At 45.3% G+C, this 26,021-nt stretch overlaps 1 protein-coding gene across 2 annotated transcripts in view; it reads right to left on the bottom strand.

The window, feature by feature from the left end:
- Positions 1 to 26,021, bottom strand: part of Nell1 (neural EGFL like 1) — an 841,294-nt gene that overhangs the window by 686,745 nt on the left and 128,528 nt on the right. For both annotated transcript variants that reach the window (XM_057756047.1, XM_057756048.1), the window contains exon 4: positions 17,869 to 18,039. In XM_057756047.1, coding sequence (XP_057612030.1) covers positions 17,869 to 18,039 — 171 coding nt within the window. The remainder of the gene's footprint in view (positions 1 to 17,868; positions 18,040 to 26,021) is intronic.

Genomic DNA, 26,021 nt, shown 5'->3' with positions numbered 1-26,021 from the left:
CCCTTCCTCTGGTGGAATGACCGCAGCTAAAACTTAAGCATGCTCTGCTTTGAAAGAGGTAGCATTTTGGTCAATCCAAGTGACCGTTCATCTTGCCAACGCTGGGTCACCTTTTCCATGAGGTGCTTAGCAGGCATGAGCTTCAGAGCCAGGCTCTGCGCATCATCTGCGTGTTTGCCAGCTTTATGGGAAGTGTAAAGGTTACATTCATTTTCTGCTCCGGCTTTTAACTGAGTGAAACTCTCAGCCCATCTGAGATATCAAATTCCAAAACATTGCTGCCCTGACTCAAGGCTGGAAAAGCAGGATCCCGCCACACTGGCCAGGATCCAACACACAGGTGAAGCACGGCAGGAAAGCAGAAATGCCGAGGTTTGTCAAGGAGTCAAGATGAGAGAGTGCAGCCCAGCGAAGGTCATGCTCTTGCCTGTCAGCAAGGATGCTATGGAGTGCAGCTGCCAGAGGAACCACGGAGCTCCAGGGTCAGCAAACAGAGAAACTGCCCGAACAGGTGAGCACGCAGAGAAGTTGCTCTCAGAATCCAGAGGGCGATACGCCAAGAAGGGAAGAGTATTGGGAGATGAGAGTAAACACAGAAAGCTTCAGGTGATTCACTTTAACTCTAACCCAAGATCCACCCATCATGGTACTTACAAGGAATACGTGTCTGTGTTCCAGTGGCTTATGAGGGGGTAGGTGCAATGGATAGATAAAGATGAAGCCAGATTTCCAAAGAGAAGGCCTAACAAATGATACCCAGGCTGATGGGGTTGGATCGTGGCCTTTCAAAATGACTCTGCAGCAGCAGCAACAGCCATGCATAAAATCAGTGTCTGATTCACCAGGTACCTGTATTGTTTGGTCTCCTGGTCACCTCTTCTTTGCTCAGACAAGTAAGACCCTCCCTGGTGGTACTAAGCATTAACACTAGAGCACGTATTAAGTCTTTCTAGGAATGAAGTTGAGCTATTGATATGACTGTACACACACACACACACACACACACCATGGAAGGTAAGATGACTGGCCAATGACAGCGTGGCAAGCTTTGTCTCTTTTGCAGGATAAACATCTAGAGACACTGCTGGGTATGAAGAGTCAAAGAACACAAAGGACCTATTCCCAGCTCTCATATCTAGACTACAAACATCCCTGCCACAGCTTCACCTAAATCTATTATTTGTTGCACACTCTTATTTATGCCACTATTGTCTATTGTCAAGGATGCTAGACATAAACTATCACATTAAATCTTAAAACCCCATGTAGAAGGTGCTATGGTTACCCATCTCCCACTAGAGCACTTATATTGAGTACATAGATAGATAGATAGATAGATAGATTAGATAGATAGATAGATAGATAGATAGATAGATAGATAGATAGATAGATAGATAGATAGAGAGACAGGCAGGCAGGCAGGCAGGCAGGCAGACAGACAGACAGACAGACAGACAGACAGACAGACAGACAGACAGATAGACAGATAGATAGATAGACAGATAGATATGGTTAAGTAACTTATAGCTTGTGGTACAGCCAGAATTGAAACTCATTCCCATCCAACTCCAAACATGTTTGTTCTTAACCCCTAAACTAAACTACACTTTGCTGCTAACCTTACATCTCACCTTGGACAGCACTAGCTCAACTTCTCCTCACAACGTCAGGTCTAGCAGGGCACCTGTATTCAAGACACACAGGCTTCAGCACACGCCATTTCTACGTTGTTGCTCCCGTCTCAGCCACCTGCATGGCCTCACCTAACTGCATGGCTAAAATAGGATATCGTGACCCAAGAGCAAAGGCTCCTGGCCTCCTGGCTGTTTCTGTAGTCCCTGCTGTATGTGACAGGTATGCCGGGTGTATGAAGCCCAAATCATGCGGCTGCAAGCTTGCAACTGAATGCCAAGGGGCCAAGCTGCCTAGACTATCCTACGAGAGCCACAGCAACCTCATTCCTCCTGGATGGGCACCTGCCGCAGATCAAGAGTCTAGCAAGATTATATTCTGTTAAATGAAAAGGCCAGTTGAAGAACCGTATGTGTGATGCTATCTCACTATTGAAAAGAATGTGTTTGTATACTTCAAGGAAAAAGGAAACCTGGAGAAAGGAGGAAAAAATAACAATTCAAAAATAACCACTTCTCCACAGTGGGATTAAAGGCACAGTTGGTAGCTTTAAGTACCTTATGCCTTTTATCATTTAAAAAACTAAAGAGCACACCCATCAAGCCTCACAACAATGATCTATGAAACTGTGTGTGCAATGTTGATGACACCATCTACAAGGGGTCACCCTCGGCTCCACACAAAGCTCCGCTGTGTCCATCAGCTGCAGTTTTAAGAAACAGACTCGGGGTCTTTCAGGGCTGACATGTCCTCCGTGCGAAAAGAACAACCGAGCCCAGCTCTACCTCCACTCCACCATGGGGCACACATTTCTCGCTCTCACCTATGACTGGTTTATGCTTGTGTTCCATCTATAAATTACCCCCTTCATGCCTGTCAGAAATCCCACCAATACAGGCCATGTGTAAATTCAGCTGCAGAGCAGGGCACCGTGGCTCACCATTTGCTGTGAATCAGGCCCAGAAAGCACCATAGGCTGGATGTTAATTAACTTCCTCCTTTGGAAGAAGCCAGCACCACAAATGCCAAAGCAGAAAGGCTGGGATCCATTCCTCTCCACTTTCCCTCATGCTTACACACGAGGAGTGTTATGCACACCAAAATTTACAGCACATACAGGTTCTCACTTGGTCCTCAACACAACCCTGAATGAGTAATCTGGTGGACTGACAAAAAGGAAGCAATGAAAGAAAGAAGACTTAACTGTTAGAACTATCTAGAAGGCTTGGTGCATAGACTAGATGCCAAGAATAGACACCAGGAGCATCTCTTCCAGATAGTCATCTATCCTAATATCTGTGAACACGTCTGAGCAGCTCTGGTGACTACTCTATGAGAGGCATTAGTGGGTACAAAAGTGAGCCTTCTGCATTCTTGTTACCTGGACAGAGACCAATCAAATAAGCAAAATATAACAAGATGGTTCAGAGAATAAAAGTACGTGCCACCAAGTTTGATAACTTGAGTTGTAACATGAAGGGCCTGCTTGTTGGGGTTTCTATCCTGCCCGATACCCCACAGCCAGCAAGTCCCAAAGTAAATCACACAGAGATCTCCATAAGTTATAAAACTGATTGGCCCATTAACTCAGTCTTCTTATTAGCTCTTGTAGCTTATATTAACCCATTATTCTTATCGATGTTAGTCAATGGTTGGTACCGTTCTCAGCCAGGCAGATTACGTCTTGCTTATAGACCACAGAAGATGTGGTCTGTGCAGGAATGGTGGAGGGAGTTTCCTGCTTCCCAGAATATTCCTGTTCTCTTTGCTCCACCTCTACTTCCTGCCTAGTTTTCCTGTCTATACTTCCTGCCTGGCCAATCAGCGTTTATTTAAAATAAACAGATTGACAGAATACAGACAATTCTCCCGCACCATTGAGTTAGGCTCCTGGGACTCCTGGGACCCACATGCTGGAAGAAAAGAATTGATTCCAACAATTGTCCTTTATTCTCTACATACATATACTGTGGCACGTGTATACACACACACACACACACACACACACACACACGAGGATGGATGGATGGATGGATGGATGGATGGATGGATGGATGGCTATATAAAAATACTTGGTAGAAAATGAACTCTATATTATGTAAAACACTATCTTGGAAGTTTGGAATAAACAGGAGTAAACCCAGCACTTCAGAAATGTCATGTATGAGGATCCAGTGGCCTAAGCCACTATGCTACATCAAAAGAAGCAGAGGAACTTGAGGCTGGAAAATCAAGAAGGAAAGAACAAGATGAAACCGGAGAGGGGACCATGAACCAGACTTCACACTCCTGTGTAAGCTGTATTAAGGATCCAAACCTGTATAAGATGCCACCAGCAGGGTGTGTCTGCCACGGAGGGAACACAGTGATCCAATTTGCAAAGTAACACCTTTATGCACCCACATAGCATCCATAAGTTTCCATCCGTGGAATCCACTCAGAATTCAGTGTGCTCCCCTATCTCTCCGATTAGCTCCTGCAGGCTCTAGTACATATCTAATTAGGTACCAATAAAAGAAGCAATAATGACTAATGCCCTCCTAAGTATGGGCTCTCCACTGCCCAGCACATTATTTCACTGCCAGTAGTTTTTAATGAGACATAGCAATTACAATGTCACCTCAAAAAATAGAGTTTATCACCTTGAAAGAGAAAGTATCAAAATTTATATGGGAAGAATATAAAACCGCATATGTAACCGAGGAGAATGGTCTGGTCCACTCACTCCACATCCAAAAAAATGGCCAAATGGCTCATTTGCAGTCAGACATCAATGCAGATTGGGTCCCTGGTCATTACCCATCCTCACCGAGCCACAAGCAAGGCATACAAATCTCGTAAGGGTGACAGACCACATCATCGTAATATTGAAATTGTGACCCTTGCACTTCCAATTCCAAGAAGAGAGAAGTCTTCGGACCTGAAGACAACAACACTCAGGCCTTCTTGAGTCTGAAGACCTTCCGACCTGGAATAAATTGGTTTCTAGAAAGGAAGGTCTTGATCCAAACCAGAAGTTCTCTCCTAAGAAGTCAGCTCCTTGTCTTAGTGACACATAAGGCTCGGCCTTTCTTCCTTTTGGAAAGATTCTACCAGCACAGGGAGACTCTTCTTCTATGAGAAATGGGAAGGGCTACCCTGCCACATGGAGAGAAGCAAGGAGAAGAAAGAGCCTTGGGAGGAGTCAGGAAAGGTGAGGAAGAGGGAGAAAGCCAAGTCCTGAGGTCTGGCCCAGAGACAGCCACTGTGCTCTCTTGAGTGGCTCCAGGTGCACCATGGGCGACGAGCAGAGAACCGACTTTCTAAAAATGGGCTCTGAGCCGGCTCTGCTACTGACCCTCTCGGAAGCTTGAACGAATGACTTCCCAGATCCCAAAAGTCCCCGTCTATAAGATGCTTGAGCATCTGTCTCACAGGGCTACCATGGGTCCCCAGTGACCATGACCCCCATTTCTTAAGGAATATGAAACATCCACCTCAGCTCAGAGCAACTGAGCAAAACTGTGAGTTCCAGAATGGCACTGGGCCTCTGAGGCTAAAACGCCAAGGGACTCCAGGAACTTGGGTTATGTATTCCTTAGTCCTTTCCTTGCTTCTCCCTCAGCCAAAGACAGCATCTGACCTGGAAAGCAGCTCTTAGCGAGAGTGTACCAAGTATCTTAGTTAAGTGCCTGGAGCTGCTTACCTCCAATCAACTAAAATTCCATTGGGGTAATACAGGCATTCTAAGTGTCCCCAACAAGCCTACTGATGGGTCCCCACTCAAAGCCTGTAAGTGCACGTGTGTGAGATTTACTGTCAGGAAAGTGATGCACTCGAGCTAATCGGCTCTAATGAGCAGGGATGCATCTTGACATTCCCGGGGAAAATTTGAGACAGCATCACGCAGGCCCTTTAAGGAGAAGGGGAATTATTTCCACTCTAATTGCCAAGGAACACACGGAAGTGAGGGCCTCAGTGTGTGACCTGGGTAAGTACATCTGAAGCCCTTGCTGGGAGAGACACTCTAGAAGTTTAAATGGCTGCACTGGGGCACACAAGTCTGCTGTCTCCAGCGTCGGCTCAGGGAAGTGTGTACAGATGTTTTTTCCCTTCCTCGCCCCCTCATCCCCAGCACAGCCCTAGAAGAAAAGCAGGTAACCACCAGCAGCCATGATGCTCTCTGGCATCCGGCAGCTCTGGCTGCTCATATTTATAACATTAGTTTAATTAAAGCTTCCAGGGAGATAAATTAATTTCTTGGGGATGAAAACGAGTTCTTTTCAAAGACAACATCCACACCTCTAGTATGACTGGAAAACAAATGCAGCCATTGCAATTTTTTTTCTATTAAAAAATCCTCATGGCACATGCAGTTTTTATTCCTCAGAGCTCCTCTATCCAGCAAGTGTGAACACAAAAGAAACAGAGAGCACTAGGGCATGCACAGATGTGCATTTCTTCAAATGGAATCCCACCATGTGTATCCTCGTTTGGCTTCCTAGCTTCTCATCTCTGTTTTTTTCCTTTTAAAAATACCAATGCATATCCATCAAAAGAACAAGTAAATGATCCTGATAAAGGCACAGGCATCAAGACTCTCTGTCTTGTGGCCATTGCCCTTCCATGCCCCTTCTGCAGAGCCGCCATGGTGACATTACGAGATGTGTCAAAAGGCCATAGATGAAGTAACTGGATTACAAAGGGTGTTTATTTTTCTCTCAATTCAAATATACTTTAAGCCTTGTAGATGTAATAAAAGAGCTTCCTGTTGATCTGCCGGTAGCTTCAACCAACGAACCATTAGTTAAAGGGAAGACTATTGTGTTTTGTCCTCTTTGCGCCTTTGTAAGCCTCAACATCCAGGCTGATGGAGAGGATGGTGAGGGCGCTCCTAATATCTGCTTCAATTAATCTTTCCAACCTCCTCCATCTCAATGCCACAGAGGTCACAGTTGATAAAAGACATATTTAAACCCATCAGGGTACAAGAGGAAAAGAGGAAGGTTCCCGAACAGACAAAATTAGAAATAGGCCTGCTATGGATGCAGATGAATATGGGGGAAAGTTAAGCCTGAAGTCCACCTAATGAGGTGGAAATGAATAAGCCACAGCATCCAGGGACAAGAGGATGGGGACCCCCGGTAGAAGGACGCACTGGACCTTGGCATATCTAGCATGTCCTAACAACTGAAAGACCACCTGCTATTCTGCCATAACTTTGAATGCATCCTATCGGCCGCCACCTAGCTCTGCCCCTTCGCTCTCATTATTATTCCAATCTTGGTAACTAAGCAGACTCTAAGGGCTTCTTTCCCTTTCAGTATTCAGAGTCTGCCATGTTATTTCAAGAGCACAACTATGTGACATCTGCTTCCTAGCGTATACTGCTGTTCTTGTAGGTCAACACGGTACCGAGGCCTGCATGCCCAGACCAGCCTTCACCTCAGCCCACAAGGTTGTCCACAGTCTCGACATCCTTCGAAATTCAAACTGTACGGTTAGCAGCTACTTCAACAAAGTGAGAGACAGCTAGTTACAAAGAAAAAGCAAGCATTTGTGGAAAGTGAATTCCAATCTGTGCACCTACAAGCAAACATCACAGAACTGTAGAGCCCCTACTTGGTCTAGTGCCCTGGTCTAGACATGCTGAGCTATGGAACTGTCCAGAGTCCTGAAGAAAAAATGTAAGACCCATCTACATCTGGGTAAAATAAAACCAGAGACACCCGGAAGGCCAAAACCGGAAGCAGAGTTGAAAGTTACATCTTTTTAATTCCTCACTATATACCTAGAAAAGTGGATCCCAGGGGATGGAGAAGTGGCTCAGTGAGTAAGAACACTTCTTGCTCTTCCATAGGGCACGAGTTCAATTCCCAGCACTCACATGTCAGGAAACTCAAAACCGCCTGTAACTCCAGCTCCAGGGTATCTGATGCCCTCTTCTGGCAGCTGTGGGCACTTGAACACATGTGGCATTCACACACACACACACACACACACACACACACACACACACCAAATAAATAAAAATAAATCTTAAAGAAAAGTAAAAGCATAAGAAAGCCCAGAGACAGAGAGCAACCTCTTCAGAGTTATATAATTTAGCCATTTATTTCAGGTCAATTCAGTCCAGAGTATTTGCTGGCTAACATGCCAGGTTTTTCTTTCTTTTTTTGGTTTTTCGAGACAGGGTTTCTCTGTGGTTTTGGAGCCTGTCCTGGAACTAGCTCTTGTAGACCAGGCTGGTCTCGAACTCACAGAGATCCGCCTGCCTCTGCCTCCCAAGTGCTGGGATTAAAGGCGTGCGCCACCACCGCCCGGCTTTTTTTTTTTTTTTCTTTTTTTTTTTTTTTACATGCCAGGTTTTTCAAGGCAAAACATTGTTTTGGTGATCCATGGGGTCTTCAGAAGCCCTGGAAAACTGTAATGGATGATTTCCCTTGTGCGGTAGTTTTGCAGTCTCTCATAAACCATAATTTTAGCTCCCAGTGGGAGGGGTAAATTCTGGATTCTGATCCCACTAAAAATGGGGAAAAAAGGGAGTAAGATGCTATACCACATTCTCCAAACCCTGTGAGGACCAGCAATGGCTTCCTCACCCCGGGATCTTCTTCCCTGTTTTGCCTCCATCACACATCTCTAAAGTGCTTCTGCTATCATAAAAAGCCAGGCATTACCATGCTATACTAAGACTACGAAACCAAGGCAAACTACTGGAAAGCTACTCCTGAGAAATGTCAATGATGATAACTCCGGGGACCTGACTGGCCTCAAACCTTCCACCGCACCATGAATCTGGAACATAAGCCACTCTCACCAGCGAGTCTGACTGAACTGCACTTGCTCCAACCTCAGACTTTAAAGTCTTCTCCATGCCACAAGACTTACTGAGTGCAGCTTGAAATATTCTGCTTGAACACGCACCCTCCAGCTACATTCCCTCAGCTCTGTGGTAAGAGAGTCACAATGGTCCCTATTTTACAAACACGAGAGCAGTTCCTGGCCAATGGAAGAATGAGCAAACTAAGTTCTGATTGCCTTCCACACGCCTTCCTACACAACTGCATGAAATCGCATTTTACAAATGGCAAAACCAAGACGAGAGTTTAAGAATTCATCTCAGTCTGTGTGAAATCGCAGTGCTCACGCCTAGAATATGAAACACATGAACGATTACTCCTCCTTCGCCTTTCTCCCTCTCCCATGCTTCCTCCTCTGCCCTCCGTAGGCCTGCCCTCCTTCACACACACAAACACACACACACACACATTCTCCTCTTACCAGATAGTGACCGGCTGTGCCTCCCTGCAGCATGAACGTGCCACACTCAGACGTGGCTGACAGCTTCCACGCTCCTGTGAAGCTTCAGAAGCCTCCGTTCATTTCACCTGGAACGGTGAGAGATGGAGGCTACTGCACAGGTCCCTGAGATCCCGGGAGCTCTTCTACCTAGGAGCCCCAGAAGGCGGCAATCCCTCGTACCCTGGTTCTTCGACTTGAGCATGGTTATGTCCTATCTTCCCAGCATGCTTGTGATTCTTCATAGATGGAGAATTTAGAGCTGTTGTCTTAGTTGGAATGAGACATATGCTAGCTACCTGGTTTCATTTTAATGAGTTTTGCTAATGAGATGTGGGACGCATTTCTGTTTCCTGTGAAAAGAATATATCAAGAAGGGAAGCCAGAGCTAGTGAGCCAGGGCGTCTTGGCTGCTCCCTGGGGCCTTTGCCAGCCATTTCTTCATGGCCCCATCATACTGCATCAGTGTTTATATAAAACTCATGGAGTTCATCTCACAAATGGCTTAACTACTTGGAGGAACGTGAGGCTTAATAAGACAATATTTGTAGATACTTCAGCGGTTCTGTGGAAAATGCCATATCAACACATTCCATTATGAAAAAATCTACATGTATAAACAGATGCTCAAATCTTGAAAGTACTGAAGAATATTAGACAGAAACCTTGAATTACTGGCTTTTTCTGTGGTTCATAATGAGCTTAGTTTTCAATCCTATGTGCATTGCAAAATCAGCTAGGTGCAAAGGTTAGATGTCCTCTGTGTAAACAAACAGAATGTTCAAATGACAATATATTTATCATCTACAGTGTAATCACTGAGGAGCTGTAGAGGTCTCCTGGCAGTTATGAGCACTGAGTGGTCTCCTGTGGGCCAGGATTCAATCCCCTACACCCATATATAGGTTCATAACCAGTTACTCCAGTCCCACAAGACTTAACACCCTCTTCTGATGTATGCACAGCAAACACAAATGCACATAAAAGATAGGATAGAATCACTGAGCTAACTTTCAGTGACAACCAGGTTGCAGGTGTGTGTGTGTGTGTGTGCACTTGCACAGGCCAAACATGCTTTTGTAAAGTTTGAACAAGAATCCAGAGCTTCATGGCTGGCCAGGCTTATGAGCGGAGTTCAGTTCCCAGGATAGCATCCCCTCACTGCCAACAAGTGCAGGACCACTGGCAATCAAAGGCTGATACATCAGATGGGGCTTGGGCTGCTTAGGTTTGTTAACTTGACATGAGCTCAGGTCGTCAGGGAAGGGGAAACCTCAAGTTAGAAAATTCCTGTAGACAAGTCTGTGGTGCATCTTCTTGATTAATGATTGTCATGGAAGAGCTCAATTCACTGCGGGCAGTGCCACCCCTGGGCATGTAGTTGTACAAGAAAGCAGGCTGAGCAAGTCATGGAGAGTGAGCCAGTAAGCAGCATTCCTCCATGGCCTCTGCTCCAGCTCCTACTCCTGAGTTCCTACCTCAAACTCCTATCCTGACTTCCCTTCACAATGAACTACAAACCGTAAGATGAAATAAGCCCTTTCCTCCCCAAGTTGACTTTGGTCATTGTGTTTACCAAAGCAATAGAAAGAATGTCAGAACATAACTCTTTTCATTTCTCTCCAAAGGTCAGCTGCCATTATATGCTGCCATCTCAGCCAACTCACAGAGACTTGGTCTAAGTTGGACTGCCCCTGATATCCAGGACATGGATGGTCACTGAGGGAGGGGTGATGGTTTCCGAGTGGGCTTTGCAGAATTCATTTTAAAAGTCATGAATGTCCTGGTGGCTAGGGCTCTTGTTTATTGAGTTCTTCACAGCCTGGTAAAATCAGTATAGCCAACCAATTGATTTGATGGGCTAACAGGAAACTAAAAGTCACCAAATATAAGAAAGAAAATCTGTTTTATGGTTAGTGAGGGAGACAAAAAGCCACATATGTGTATCCCATGTTGATGCCCTTTGAGTCACGGGCCAATGCTGCCACGTGAGCTGAGAATGCAGCGGGTAGACTAGGCCAGCAACTATTTTATCAGCACCTATTAATAACACATAAAGGTGGAGTTCACTATGGCACCCATACGTGTACATAGTGCATTAGAACCCACCACTGCCCTGTCTCACCCTATCATACTCCTACTGACATACCTCCTCTTCAAAGCCAAGCCCACCTTTCTACATTCACGCCTGGTTATTTGTTTTGCTTTGAGGACCAATGAGTTTAATTAGGATTGTTGACTGAGCCCAGGTAAGGGGTTATTTACAGGAGCATGAGCAACTTACCCATGGCTACACTACTGAAGAAAACGTCTTCCCTATCCCAGCACCCACTAATCACCCTTCCTTGGAAAGGGTGTGGCTTTATAAGCCTCTCCTCCACCTAGCAACCATGAACTGCCTCTACATTTACTCTAAATTAATGTAAAAGGTAGCTCAAAAATTAAAAAAACTTAAAAAAAGGAGATAACCAGCCTAGCCGATCTCACTCAAGGTCTCCAGCTATGCTACCTGGAGCTGTTAAGCAGGCCCAGCGGAAGAGTCAAAGCAGTTGGAAAAGTGTGAGCTTCAGCAGTCGGCAGAGAGTGTTGCCTACGGACTAAAATAGCAGCTACTTTCCTTGTGACAATTTGTGCAATTAGCTCCGTTTCTCAATTCTAACCTTAAAAAGTGGGGAGGGGGAACCCTTACAGACTAAAATGCTTCAGAATAATGCAATTGCTTGGGAAATCGTTTCATCTTTTAGAGGAAAAAATAATTTATTATTTAGTTGGCAGACAAAGCAATAGGGTGCGTTCCTTATATCATTTCACACAGACTTGGTTCACACTGACTTCCCTTCCCTGTCTTCCTGCCCCACGCCGGCTTCACACCACCCCTTCCACGTCCACATCACATGTGTTCCTTACAGCCTTCTCTCCTCTCTCAAGAGTCACCTTCCAGAGTCCCCACCTCCAGAACCTGCTGGCTTGTGGTTTAGGAGGCTGGATTGTTTCACTCAAGGTATTTTCCAGCTCCACTCATTTTTCCTGGCAATTTCATAATTTCAATCTTGTCATGTATGTGTGACACATTTTAGTGATGCACCCATCAGTTGACGAGCATCTAGTCTGATTTGTTCTTTGCTATTGTATATTGTATATAGAGCATCAGTAAATATGGAGATGTCAGTATCCCTGTGGTAGGATGTTGTTATTTGGGTATGTTGGGGAGTGGTACAGCCAGGTCATATGGCAGTTCTAGTTTGAGTTTGTTGAGACTCAGCCACACTGATTTCGACGGTGGTTATACCAGGAACACTCCTACCATAGTGGGTAAGGGTTCCTCTTTCTCCGCATCCTCCCAGCATTTATTATTATTATTATTATTATTATTATTATTATTATTATTACTATTATTACTAGTTTTCTCAGTGATAACTATTCTGACAGGTATGAGACAGAATGCAGCTTTAATTTGTATTTTTCTAAAAACTAAAGATGATGGACCCTTTAGAAAGTACACCCATTCATACTTCTTTTGAGAACAGTCTACTCATTTCATTGGCCTGGTCATGAATGTCTGGGGTAATTTTTGTAGTTCATGACATTGATACTAAATTGATTCTCTTTTGTTGCTGTACTGAGACAACCAGAAGCTACTTGAGGAAGCATTTATTTGGGCTTATGGTTCTCGAGGGTTAGATGTCCATAATAGCAGAGAAGGGATGGAAGCAGGGGTGAGAAGCCAAGAGATTACATTTCATTTGCACACTAAAAGTAGAGCTAGGCTACAAAATCTCAACCCGACCCCCACCACAAGCGTGCTTCCTCTAACCAGGCTATGCCTCCTAAAGGTTTCATAGCCTCCCCGACTAACTGGGGACCAAGTGCCCATATGCATGAGCCTGTAGGAGACATTTTCCCATCAAACCCCCAGGCACTAACCCCTTGACTGTGGGATAACCAAGTTCCTTCCCATTCTGTAGGCTCGTTGATCTCGAATGCTCTTCACACCTTCTACAGCACCTCTGCCCTGGACGACGCCCTGCCACTGTGACTTCATTTTAAGCAGCATGGAATGTTAGCACACAATGAAAGTGACCCCGAGACATGGTATGACTAAGGTTTGGGAGGTGGTTCCCAGCTCAAGGTTTGTTTTTATGCTTATGTGAATAAAACTTAGTCATCTACCTTCTCTGGGCCTTTTTCATTTTTGAATTGAAGAGCTTAATAAAGCAGTCACTAATGGTTATCTTCAGAACTACAAGTCAGAAGCAGATGTTAAATAGCATAGTTCTATTCCCCAGCATAAGTGCATTAGAGTCCACATATGAACATGTGAAAGAAAATGCTAGAAAGGAGCAAACTTCTGCCCCTGAGCCATCCTTGACTTTCTTTATGCTGTAAATCTAGTAATAGTCATCACCACTTTATGGCTGAGCAGATATCACAGTCAGACCTGAGCAGTCACAGCAGACATCACGATCAGACCTGAGCAGTCAGTCACAGAGACATTCACAGTCAGATCTAAGCAGTCACAGCAGACATCACAGTCAGACCTGAGCAGTTATCACAGTCAGACCTGAGCAGTCACAGCAGACATCACAGTCAGACCTGAGCAGTCACAGCAGACATCACAATCAGGCCTGAGCAGTCAGTCACAGAGATACTCACAGTCAGACCAGAACAGTCACAGCAGACATCACAGTCAGACCTGAGCAGTCAGTCACAGAGACATTCACAGTCAGATCTAAGCAGTCACAGCAGATATCACAGTCAGACCTGAGCAGTCAGTCACAGCAGACATCACAGTCAGACCTGGGCAGTCACAGCAGACATCACAGTCAGACCTGAGCAGTCAGTCACAGTAGACACCATAGTAGACACAGTCAGACCTGAGCAGTCAGTCACATCAGACATCACAGCAGACATCACAGTCAGACCTGAGCAGTCAGTCACAGTAGACACCATAGTAGACACAGTCAGACCTGAGCAGTCAGTCACAGTAGACACCACAGTAGACATCACAGTCAGACCTAAGCAGTCAGTCACAGCAGACATCACAGTCAGACCTGGGTCCAGAACCTAGTGCAGTGCTCATCAATGGCATCATTGCCAATATACCATGTGATCTTAGATTCCCTCATCCTAAAGTCAGTGGCCTAGTATAGTCAACACACAGTCAATTTAGGTCCATCGTCTCCATCTAACCAGCTAGACTCTGATGAGTGATGGATTGGGAGAAAAAATTACACAGGATAAGAAAGATAAAAAAAGAAAACAGAGATCTCAAGGTGGAATGAAAGGCACAGCTAGAAGGATAGAAAACGTCTTTGTGACCTTCACTCATCTCAGAAATGACCTGGACAAGTCGGGGTAGACCAGTACATTGGTTCAAGGGCCAGAGCCGCTGTCACTCTCCGGCCAGCTTGTGCTTGCTGGGAGCAACTTGTTTGGTTTTGGTTTTGTTAACTGGGGAGCAGCTTGTGAAGAGAGCGGGCCTGTTTTTTGCACTGTGCACAACTTTGTCCTTCATCCACTCCTCGGGGATGAGGGCACTTCCAGTGCTTGATTTTCCAAGCCCTGGTTTCTCGTCGGCATCCATCCTCTTCATCACCCTCCTCCTCCCCAACCCTGCTTAGCCAGTGGCCTTGGAATGCCAGTCTGTGAACCAAGGCTAAACTCCCTATACAAAACCAACAGGGAGAGCTTTACAAAATGCATGCAGTGAGGTATCCATTATCAATAAGAACAAAAGTCTGCCGTTTGTGACAATGTGGCTCCGAGTAGAATCTATGATATTGAGTGAAATCATCCAGCCACATTAGAACAAATAGGGCAGGAATCAGGGTCCAATTACAAAGAGATAGGAATTGGTTCTAAAATCCTACAGATCAACAGGATAACTTTCGTCTGCAACAAGTTTCTATCTTAGAACGACTAGCAGAATCTCAGACACATAGAAATGATAAATGTGTGAGGAGAGAAAAGCCAATTACCCAGATATATAAAATGCATGGTATGCTGCATTGAATTATCATGTGGGGCCCTAAACGTGCATAAACATAGGTGTCAGCTAAAAATAAAGACTTCTTCAGCTCCACCCTAAGTCGGTCAGACTCGGCCCTGCCTGCCTATGTATTTGGTAAATTCCCTAGGAAACATCATACATATAGTCCACTCTTCTGAAGCCCATGCTTCTAGATTTTTCCTCTACAAGAACCAAAATGTATCCTTCCTTTCTAGGCCTGTTACCCACCAATTCACCTAAAATAACTGTTTGTGTTGGGGGCCCTTCACTTCCTAGTTATCAATAGCTTCATATGCTTGTCTTCCAGGCTGGCTAATTTGTGGTCAACTTGACACAAGTTACTGTCATCAGGGAAGAAGGAGACCTCAGTAGAAAAAAACACCTCCATCCGACTGGCTCGTGGGCCAGTTGAGGTAGGAGAGGCCAGCCCACTGGGAACTGCCATACCCAAGCAGTTGAGTGCGGGATGCACAAAAAAGATGGCCGAGTGTGAGCTGAGAGCAAGGCAGTAAGCAGCATCCCTCCGCAGCCTCTGGTCAGTTCCTGCCTCCAGATTCCCCACGTGAGCTCCTGCCTCAGCTTCCCTTGATAAAGTACTGGGACGTGAAAATGACCACTCTCCTCCTGAAGCTGTTTCGGGCATGTTGTTTATTATAGCAAGAGCAAACTAAAACATTCCCTACGATCTTCCATATTCACAGCCAAAGAGTGAAAAATATCCAGGAAACATAAAGAGAGTGCATAGGCATCCCTTGGCCCATTTGCCAAAATGAAGCCAATCTCAAAGCTACCACACTCACAACCTCTTCCCTGTCATTCCACCCAAGGTCAGGAGTGGAATGGTTTGGAGGCAAGGTCAAAGATACCACAGTGTGTGTGAAATAAGAGACAGCAGCAAAGACAGATGTGGACTAAGGACCAGAGGTCTAAGGCTCAGAATATTTTCCATTTCTGTTCATGAGTATCTGTAGTTCTATGGTGCCTCAGGACAGAACATGCTCCCAAATGTGGGGTAAGACAACTTCACCACTCTGGGGCCGTGAGAAAGTGAGCTTACACAAAGGTTACATCACGTCCTGGGGACCCATCAAGGAGAGCACCACTTTCTCTGCTATCTGTTGTCGGCTAAAATGTCATCTTGGTGCGCACTATGTGCTATGGATGAATACAAATAGTGCCATTTAAAGGCAGATGAAACCAAATGCAAAGGAATTAAGCTGCTTGAACCCACGCAACCAGCAAGTGGCTAAGGAGAAGGACGAGGAGAACAACACACCGAGAATTTGAAAGAGTGAGACACTAAGTCAGCAGACACGTTCTGTTATCTCCCTCTTCTCCTTTGCTATGTCAAGGAATAGCAAAGCGTTCGGAATAAAAGTATACACAAATGCAATGCAAGAAGAGGGCAAGAACCTTGGGGCTTCTCAGTTGGAAATTCCTGAAATGGCCAATGGAGTCAGGAAGCTTGCAGTTCCCCTCTCTGCAGTCCCATGGGGGGAGCCCAAGTGGTCAGTCGATCACAGACAGGAGGCAGTTCCGTTCTATCAAAATGGAGGTTACAATGAGCTCTTCAAGGTGGACATGAAGAGGGCAGCTAAGGGAAGCCTTCCTTCAGGCTGTACAGTCCAGCTCTGCAGGGTAAAAGATCCAGTGGCTTTTCCCAGACATGCACATTATATCCATCAAAAGCCTCAATACCTCAAATGTCTAGAAGGCATCTTCAATAAATCATATCCAGACAGATCAAGTCACATTCAATATGGCAGATCTCGCCTGGATCCTAAGACAGTCTCCTGTCCTCTAGTCTTCTAGAGGAGACCACAGCACCGAAGTGGGAGGCACGCTGCAGCATCTCCTCATCAGATTGACAGTCCACTGCAGAGTGCCCTTGGAATACCCCTGTCTCGGTGGGATGTAGAAGAGAAACCATGGGACCACCCTTGTCCTATGCCCTGCGCCCCAGCGAACATGCCTTGTGCCTGGACAGTCATTTTAACTTTGACAGCATCACTGCTGAAGATAATAATGCATAGACACTGCTTAGCGTTGGAAAAAAAAGACCTCTAGAGATCTATCATTAGCCTTGAATCACTATCCAAAAAGATTTTTCAGTGGTGGAAAGATCAAAACATTGGCCACCATTATCCAGCTGCCCATCCACAAACAATACAGCAGAGACCAATGGTCCCCCCCTTCTCTGAGCTATCAGTGACCCTGCCTGCAGAGACAGACATGAGGGACAGTACTTCTTCCTCACCACAGCCAACAACCCCCTAGGAAGCTCTGCCCACCCAGGTGACACTGCCCCCCACTGATAAGCCAGCATACTCCATCCCCTGCAGAGCATGGGAGGTTTCGACCATAAAAGAGTAAAAGAACGCCTCTTTAAGAAGTCTCCCTTTAGGGGGAGGGGTAGTGAGGGGGGATGGGGGACAAAAATGGGAGGTGGGGAGGAGGTGGAAATTTATAATAATAATAACAATAGTAATAATAAAGTTATATATATATATGAAGTCTCCCTTTAACTTAAGAAAACTGCACTTGATAAAACAAAATAAAATCTCCCACATCAGCCGCAAAGCTTTTCAGATGGACTTACTCACTTCTAAGCAGAACGACCTCAACAATATATCACAGTTAACTGTGGTCACAGCTCCGTGGAACTTCAGCTAGTGCTGAGAGCTCGCTGAGGGGCAGTTAATAGTCCCCAATCTGTAATCAACCTCTTTTACATTTGTTCCTAATCACAGGATCCAGTTTCATCTTAATGAACTGTTTTCTTATCGTATTACGGTTGGTCGTTTCAGCATGCCTAATGGCCCATTCAGGAGGTTAAATGACAATTAAAGTCCCCTGGTTTTGGTGAAGGGAGTTTAACATCCCCCCCTTCCCACACAGGATGGGATTTGAAGGGTAGCGTCACTGAAGATCAAAGTCAAACATACCTATTGCAGTCGACATGAAGCAGGAGGTGAGAGGCGCTCACTGACAGTGCGACCTTGTGCCACTGTCCGTCGGCCATGCGGTAGGGTAGGGCCTCCGTCCGGGGCTTCCCACGATGTATGTAATGGTACCGTATTTCTTCCCTGGGGCCACTGCTCTCCAGTTCAAAATAGCTGCACATAAAGAACAAAGGCATTAGTTCTGGGCATCTTGGCACTCATCAGTCCCACATCCTCGTTACCAGGTTGCTTGGAATCTAAAACTAGGTTAACACAGCCCAGAAGGCCATGGTCTGAAATCAAGTGTACAGTATGGAGCCCACTCCATCTATTGTCTGCGAGCCCTTCTAACACATCCTGCACTCCTGGCGTGGAGATCAAGTGATCCACAGTGAGGTGGAAACCCGCTGGCTTAGCAGAGCTTGGAGCTGTGCTTCCAAGATACTTAAAACTGCAGCTCAGCAGCCTCTCTCTATCGACTGAAAGGGGCCTTCGTGTGAAGAGGCTTTACTGATGTTTGTTTTTAGAATTGCCATTTAAACTTTTCCAAGAATTACTAAGGAAAAAAAAAGTTGGGTTGGGCATCTGAGATTAAAATCCATGCCAGGGTGAAGAGACAAACTAAGTCTTTTTCCGTTCTTCCTCCTGGGGAGTTGATTTCTTTAGATGCCCAGATGGAGGGAGAGAGGGGTGACTGCCACTCACACGTGAATCAGTACTTATGATTATCACAGTGTAAAGCGCGTGGCTTGAGTCTTCCTTCCTAAGATTGACCTCATGTTTTTCAGAACCATGTAAAATTCTTGGACACCACCTATGTGCTAGGGCTGGCACTTCCATGGCTTGCTGGGGATATTGTCTCCTATAACTTCCAAGTACCCTCACTGTCATTGAAACGTGACTGACCTCACCGCCAGCTGCGCAAAAGCATCTTACACACATATTCCATTTTGCCTCCTATCAAACCCTAAAATGTTTGCATAAAAATCCCCTTCTAAAGATGGAAAAACTGAGACTCTAACTGATGGGGAAGCCCAGTGGACAGTGTTTGCCTGGCGTCTGTGAAGCCCGAGGTTCCTTCCCTAGCACAGCATAAATAGACGTGACGCACATACTTAAAGCAAGAGGCAGTGCGAGAGTTACAAACTGTCTTTATTATTGGGATACATAAGGAAACGGGATTCAAAGGGAATCACAGATTCACAGAATACAGGACAAGGTGAAAGCCACCATGCCCCACCACTCTGCCCGGGGGAGATGTGAACAACCACACAGCTTGTTTCTGCTCTGACCTCACAAGAGAGTAAGAGAGACCCTTCCTCTCCCTTATAAGAGATCAGGTCTACACTCAGAAGCCACACCCTAAGTCTGGTACTCAAAAAAAAAATAAATATTGGAAAGGTATTCCCACAACACACACTTGTAATTCCATTGCTAAGAAGGTAGAATCCAGAGGATCAGAGCTGCTTATGGTTGGTCATTCTTGACACTATATAGTGAGGTTGAGGCTAGCCTGGGCTACGTGCAACTATATCAGGAAAGAAAATATTGGAAATGGGAGGAAAGAAGAGGAGGAGGGGAAGGAGATAAGAGGAGTGGAGGATTAAAGGGGAGGAAGTAGAGAGAAAAACATGATATTTTAGGATTATAGGCATTCCCCTCCCTGTGTCTCATGTCATTGGCATCTCCTAGGCACCAAAAAATGCCCTTAAGTCATACTGGGCAGAAGCTCGGCTCGCATTCACATGCGGCAGCATGCGGCTCTAGCGTCTCTAGCGGCTCTAGCGTCTCTAGTGGCTCAGTGGCTCTAGCGGCATTCACCTAGACAGGAAGCCGGTATAATTCTTGTAGTTGGAAGGAGCTACAGGATTCCTAGAATCCACTAAACTGACCAGATCCAAGCTTAACTGTGCTAAATCTAAAACACAAAAGTCATCACTGGTGAGGACTAGATGAAGCCATCATGGAAATTGGCCTCTTTGGACATGACTCAAACCACATCAGAGAAGTAATGAGCATTTCTTGCTCATCATTCACAAAGATTATTCCCAAAGGAAATATAGAGGGGAAACCACCTTATAGCCACCTCATCCCCACTGCTCAAAGGATCAGCCCCAAGAGATCATCTAACCACAGAAGCCAGGTCCCATGCCCAAGTTCACGCTAATTAGGAATAATTAGTATAAGGCATAGTTTCAAAAAGAAAAAATGCTGTGAGAACTCCTTCAGCCAATAGCCTTTAAAATACCAGTCCACTTTGGGTGTGGTCTCATGTACTACAAGTGCAGACAAAATGCATGCGTAACTCTCTTTTCTGCTGGATTTGGTTCCAGTTCCCAGCGCACTGCTTGACGGTATGCTGTATGAACTGGACATGCAAGACCCACAGAAAAGTGACTGCTGAACCTAAAGAATGTGAGACAGTCCTATTGGGTTCATGCTTCGTGAAGGAGTCTGCCATACATTCTGCAGGACAGAAAAGAAAGTGACTGACAAATTGCCAATATAGACAAAAGAGTCTTTCAAATTTCCTACTGGATACTACAGGCCTATAGGCTAAAGATGGACATCCCAACATTGCAGAAGAACTTTGGGTGACCGTCCAGACAATGAGATGTCTCTGTCAATTCTAGAGTTTTGGAAGTTGCTTACAATACACTTCCAGTTTACTTAGGTATTATTATATCCTGCTGGGGTCTTTGATGGAATTGAAGAATCGATAGTTATAGTTTTCCTTAGTTATGATGAAAGATAAATTAGATATGAAACTTTACACTCACAAAAAATATTATAACTATATTTTTTTACCTGGTAACTGTTTTGTATATGTAATTTTATTATGTTAAAGTTAAAACCTTCCTTTTTATTTAGAGGGAAAAGGGGAGATGATATGGGATGTGTTTCTGTGTATATATGTTCTTATTATTGTCTAATGAATAAAACTGTTTTGGCCTATGACAGGGAAGAATATAGAAACTGGAAGAAATACATATAGTAGGCAAAGCCAGAGAGATGCCATGTAGCTGCTGAAGGTGAGAGATGCTGTAATTTGCCAGTAAACCATGAGCCTCGTGGCAATACATAGAATAATAGAAATGGGTTAATTTAAGATGTAAGAGTTCTGACATAATAGTCCAAGGAGTGTTGCAATTAATATAATAGTTTCTGTGTGGTTATTTCAGGTCTGGGCAACCAGGAACGAACGAGCAGTCTCTGCCTACATGCCTTGAACCTGCCAAGTGCATTTTTATGACCACTTTGCATTGAGTTCTCACATGATCAAGACACGGAGCATGCCTAACACCAGGAGGACACAGTTTCAGCCTAGGAAAGCACCATGATCTTCTGAGACCTCACCAAGACCCATACATCACAATTATTTTGACCAATAAGAGACTCCTGGGAGAAGCGACCTGACCTTGAAAGGACTTCAATCAATGACGATAAGATGGCTGATAGGATCATTAAGATGGGGGTAAGTGCATTTAACCAGATTCAATCACTGTTCCTGGGGTTACGGCCTCATTGAGCAAGTACTTAATGTGTTATAAATAGGTTGTTGAAAAATCTCTGTACAAAGCACAGGAGTAAGTGATGACCTTGTAGTCATCACAAATATGTAGCTCTGAGGAAAGAGCCCCAACTCGAGGGCTTCACAGAGAGCACTTGTATCTCAGGGTGACTTTTCCAATAGCAACACATGCACCTCAAACTACATGAATACAATCCAAGATGGCATGCATTTGAAGAGTTACGTTAGGTAACTGCTGATGTGTCCCCAGGGATGGCAAAATCACTGGGCTGAGGAGCACCTGGGCCAAACTTTCACAGAGGCTGAGGGAAGCACAGCAGTATGTCCAGACAGTAACTCTCCACTCACAGGGGCAGGTGGCATAATCCTGGCAGCAACCTGCAGGAGACAGCCACCGATCTGAAGGCTGTGGCGTGGGAAGGGGCACCACGATCTGAAGAAGAGCACTGTGCTTTGGTTGTAGTGCTCCTAGGGGCCTCGTGTTGGTAGCTGTGCTTGGAGCCAACACAGGACTCTGGCCAAGTCAGTGCATCAATCCCCTTATGGATTTATAATATGGTGGCGTCACTGGGGTAGGACCTAGTTGAAGAAAGTTTGTTCTCTCTCTCTCTCTGTGTGTGTGTGTGTGTGTGTGTGCCTCCCTGTCTCAAATCTCTCTCTCTCTCTCTCTCTCTGTGTGTGTGTGTGTGTGTGCCTCCCTGTCTCTCCTCTCTCTCTCTCTCTCTCTCTCTCTCTCTCTCTCTCTCTCTCTCTCTGTGTGTGTGTGTGTGTGTGTGTGTGTGTGTGTGTGTGTGTGTGTATCTCTATTTCTTTATGTGGTTTTCTCTCTGGCTTTCTCCCTGTATTTATGTCTCTATGTATCTATCTGTCCTTCTCTGTATGGTTCGCTCTCTCAGATGACTCTATGCCTCTCCATCTCTCTCCCCTCTTCCCTTATTCTTGGCCTTTCCAGGCTGCCCATAAGCAGGCATGTTCCTCTGTCACCTGATGCCACTGCCTTACTATAGGCCACAGCACAGGAGTCAGCTGACATACATCGAACCTTCCACACATACCCTTCCCCCTTCCCTCTGTCATTAGGTCACAAGGATGAGAAGGAGGACTGACACATGCAGTCTACAGGCCAGCAGCATCATGACTGCCTTCCCCAGCCCAAGACCTACTGAGTCAGACTCTACATCACGGCAAGACCCCAGAGGGTTTTGGAATACCTGAATGTTTAAGATGCTGTGCAGTCGAATATGCTGGGTATCCTTGCTGGCCAGCTGCTCACCACAAGGGTGGCAGAAGTCTGCAACTCCATGATGAATGGTGACTAGCAGCCACTTGCAGCTGTAGGTGAGGATGGGATGTGTGGAAGCAACTGCCAACGAGCTTCTTGCGAGTGGTCCAAACCTGAGAGCCCTGACTCCTTGTGCAGACATGCTTCCTGAACACCTGGAGGATGCCAGCTCTGTAGGATAATATATCACCAAGTAGGGCTGTGGGCAGCACTTCCCTAGCCTTGGGCCTCACTCCAGGGTGCTAATCCCAAGAACACCACTCCTGGAATGGCCTGTTCATTTTATAGATGTTTGTTAAACAATGATAATAATCCCTCTTAAAGTTTTTTTTTTTTTTTAATAGGCCAAGTGTTCTCCCATATATCCCTGCCTCCCAGCTGGACTATTACTTTTTCTAGAAAATGACTCTTCTCTATTCTTCCTTCTAGACACATCAGCTTGCTGGTCCTGATGCTTCAGGCATGCTCAAATGAATCCACTCGGTGCATCACCAAAACAGAAACAGGAATTGGGACAAATGCCGTCTATTGCACAGAATGGTGACATCCCTGCCTTGCTCTCTGTCCTGTGTGACTGTGACTGCACCCTAATATTTACACTGACTTTCTCACTGACTAAAACCCTGAGTCCTTTCACTCTATGGAGACAAATCCTTCCTACTTTTTATTTCCACAGATGAATTTTAAAATAGAAGTTTTGCTCAACTGCTCGGCTGCATCTGAACAACTCCCTAAGGCCCGCCCTGTGGTATCAGGCACAACCAGTTCACCGTGAACAGAAGTACAATTTCATGGGGCCATATGAATTTCATGCTATGCTTGGAAATAAAATTCAAGAAGAATAATTCCAAAGAGTACAGGTTGATCAAGGTCACACCAGACGTTTTTATTGAAATATTTATCATTTTTTCCAAACTTGATACTGACGTGCACTGTTCTGAGTATTTTTTTTTTAAAATCAGTCACCTGTGATGATTGATCTTCATTATTGCTCCATTGTAGTTAGAACCACCAGAAAATGCACTTCTGGGGGTGTATGTGAGGTGTATCCAAACAGCTATAACACACGGAGCAGAGCAGCTCCCTCTGAATGCAGGTGACATCACCTCCCGGCCTGGGGTCCTAGACTGAGTATAAAGGAAAGGGAGAAGCCAGCTGAGCACTTTCACTCCCATCTCGGCTTCCAACTCAGTATGACCAACTGCTTCAAGTGCCCAGAGACACTGGTTGGCTCACCTTCTCTGTCACGAAGAGCTGCACCCACCACCTGTGAGCCTGCCTGCCTTCCTTAGGGTGTCTCTGACATGCATTTGGCCACAGCAGCAACAACAAAAGTACCTAAAGCCTGGTTTAGTGAAACACACCTTTAATCCAGGCACTTGGGAGGCAGAGGCAAGAGGAACTCTGTGAGTTTGAGGCCAGCCTGGTCTACAGACACAATGAGACCCTCTCTCAAACAAAAAAGCAACGAGTTCAATAGGAGAGAATACACAGTAGGCATTTTCAACATGTTACAGACACCCCTGCTGAGGAAAGGTTGGAAATAGTGGGAAAACAGGAGAGACTCATTCTAAATGGCCTGTGTCCATTTTCTTCATTGGGAAAGATAAGAAGTATCTAAGAAAGGCGTGTTTTCTGGTGATCTCCTCTATACGAGATACGTACATTGCTTAGGTAGAAATCTAGAAGAAAGAGCTTTGGTACCGTGCTCTATGCCTGCCCACAATCCAACAGCAGCCTCTCTGTGGCTGGACAAGCAACTGCATTGTGGGAATCAGCATAGAAGATCGAAGATAGATGACCGTAAAAAACAAGGCTGTACCCCAGCCATGTTTACCTCCAGAAAGACCTCAAAGCAAGCAGGGCACTAAGGGCCTGCAGCCACTAATCTGCCTTGGATATGGGAAAGCAGGCCACCACATGAGAAGACAGAGCACTGAGTGGACCACTCCGAAATCCTAAATAGAGTCAAAAGGTTATAAAGAAAAAAAAGTGGTTTCCTCAGAATTGTCCCCATAATTCTGCTGTAAAACCTCAATAAAGGCTAAGTCCACTAGTACTGTGTGCTTAGTTCATGCTAATGGCAGGGGTTTCAATGGAGGACTTGGGGCACTGTTAGCTGGAATGAGTCTAAAACTGACTACATAGACGGGAAATACTGTTCCTCCTAGAACTAATGCTGAGCTGGGGCACAAAGATGATAAACATACTTAGACATAGGAAACGCGCTTAGATGGTTTTTCCGAGTGAAGAGACACAAAAGAGCTTGAATCTGAAGAGAAAGGCAGAAAACCATGGAGAAGCAATTCATAGAGCTGGTCCTCTCTGACAGGAGCATCAGGAGGGATAGCCCCCTCTTGCCCATGGGACAGGTGACAAGGAAAGGTAACTGCTGTATCCCCCATGGCATGTCTGTCTATGTAGTAGTCTTGATATCTCTCTCACAGAAAGAGAAGGAGTCCCACAGATCTGGGTGACCTTGTGATGCTTGGTGACCTCCAAGGATGGGTTACAAACACATGAGTACAGTTTCAGCGCCGTGTACCAGGATATGCTTGACACCCCCAATCACCTCCTAAGAGGCCTAAGGATCCTGAGGGCACCATGCTGGGAGGAAACCCCAGTCACATCCCGGAGACAGCAGGCAGAAGCTCTTATTGACACAGAAACTGGGACATGAGCCAATCGCTGGTATAACCCAGCATGGAAACTCCTCTGGATGGCTTCCCCCACCGCCTGATCTTCCCAGTGGAAGCCACAAATATCATGAAGCACAGATAAGTGCTCTCCTCTAGGCTATGCCCAAGCTCTTGACCCAAAGAACCTGTAAGCATTAAAAGTTTGGGGACCATTTTTCAGACAGTCACGGAAACTGGAACACTATGACTTCAAGTATACATATTTTTGACCTTTAAAAATTGAAACTATAAATTAAATAAGTCTTTTCTAAATGCCTGGGGTCTCTGGCCAGATAATCAAGTCTCAAAGTGACAATTCTCTGCTTAGAAGTAGTCCCGCAGATTTAGAGCTGTGCACTTTCTCCTAACTTAGAGAAGGAAAACCGATAATCCATTTTCAGTGCACAGATAAACCAACTGATATTTTGTGGGTTAGTTATTAAATCCATTTATTGCAACGTTTTGGGTGGGGTCTTTCTACTCTTCTCAGGGAAAGAGCATGTCATTAGCAACAGTGACCACCCTAGAAAAAGAAAAGTTCTGTCATATTCAGCACTACAGAAGGAAATGGAGAGTATAATCCTAGTGAAATGAGACAGATAATGCAGAAAGACAAACACTGCTTTTTCATGCATAACAGAAGGAGAGAGTAGAACGGTGTTTG

This window comes from Chionomys nivalis, chromosome 23 (genome assembly GCF_950005125.1).
Source record: "Chionomys nivalis chromosome 23, mChiNiv1.1, whole genome shotgun sequence".
NCBI classification, from domain to species: Eukaryota; Metazoa; Chordata; class Mammalia; order Rodentia; family Cricetidae; genus Chionomys; species Chionomys nivalis.
This window is presented reverse-complemented; position numbering and strand designations above follow the sequence as displayed.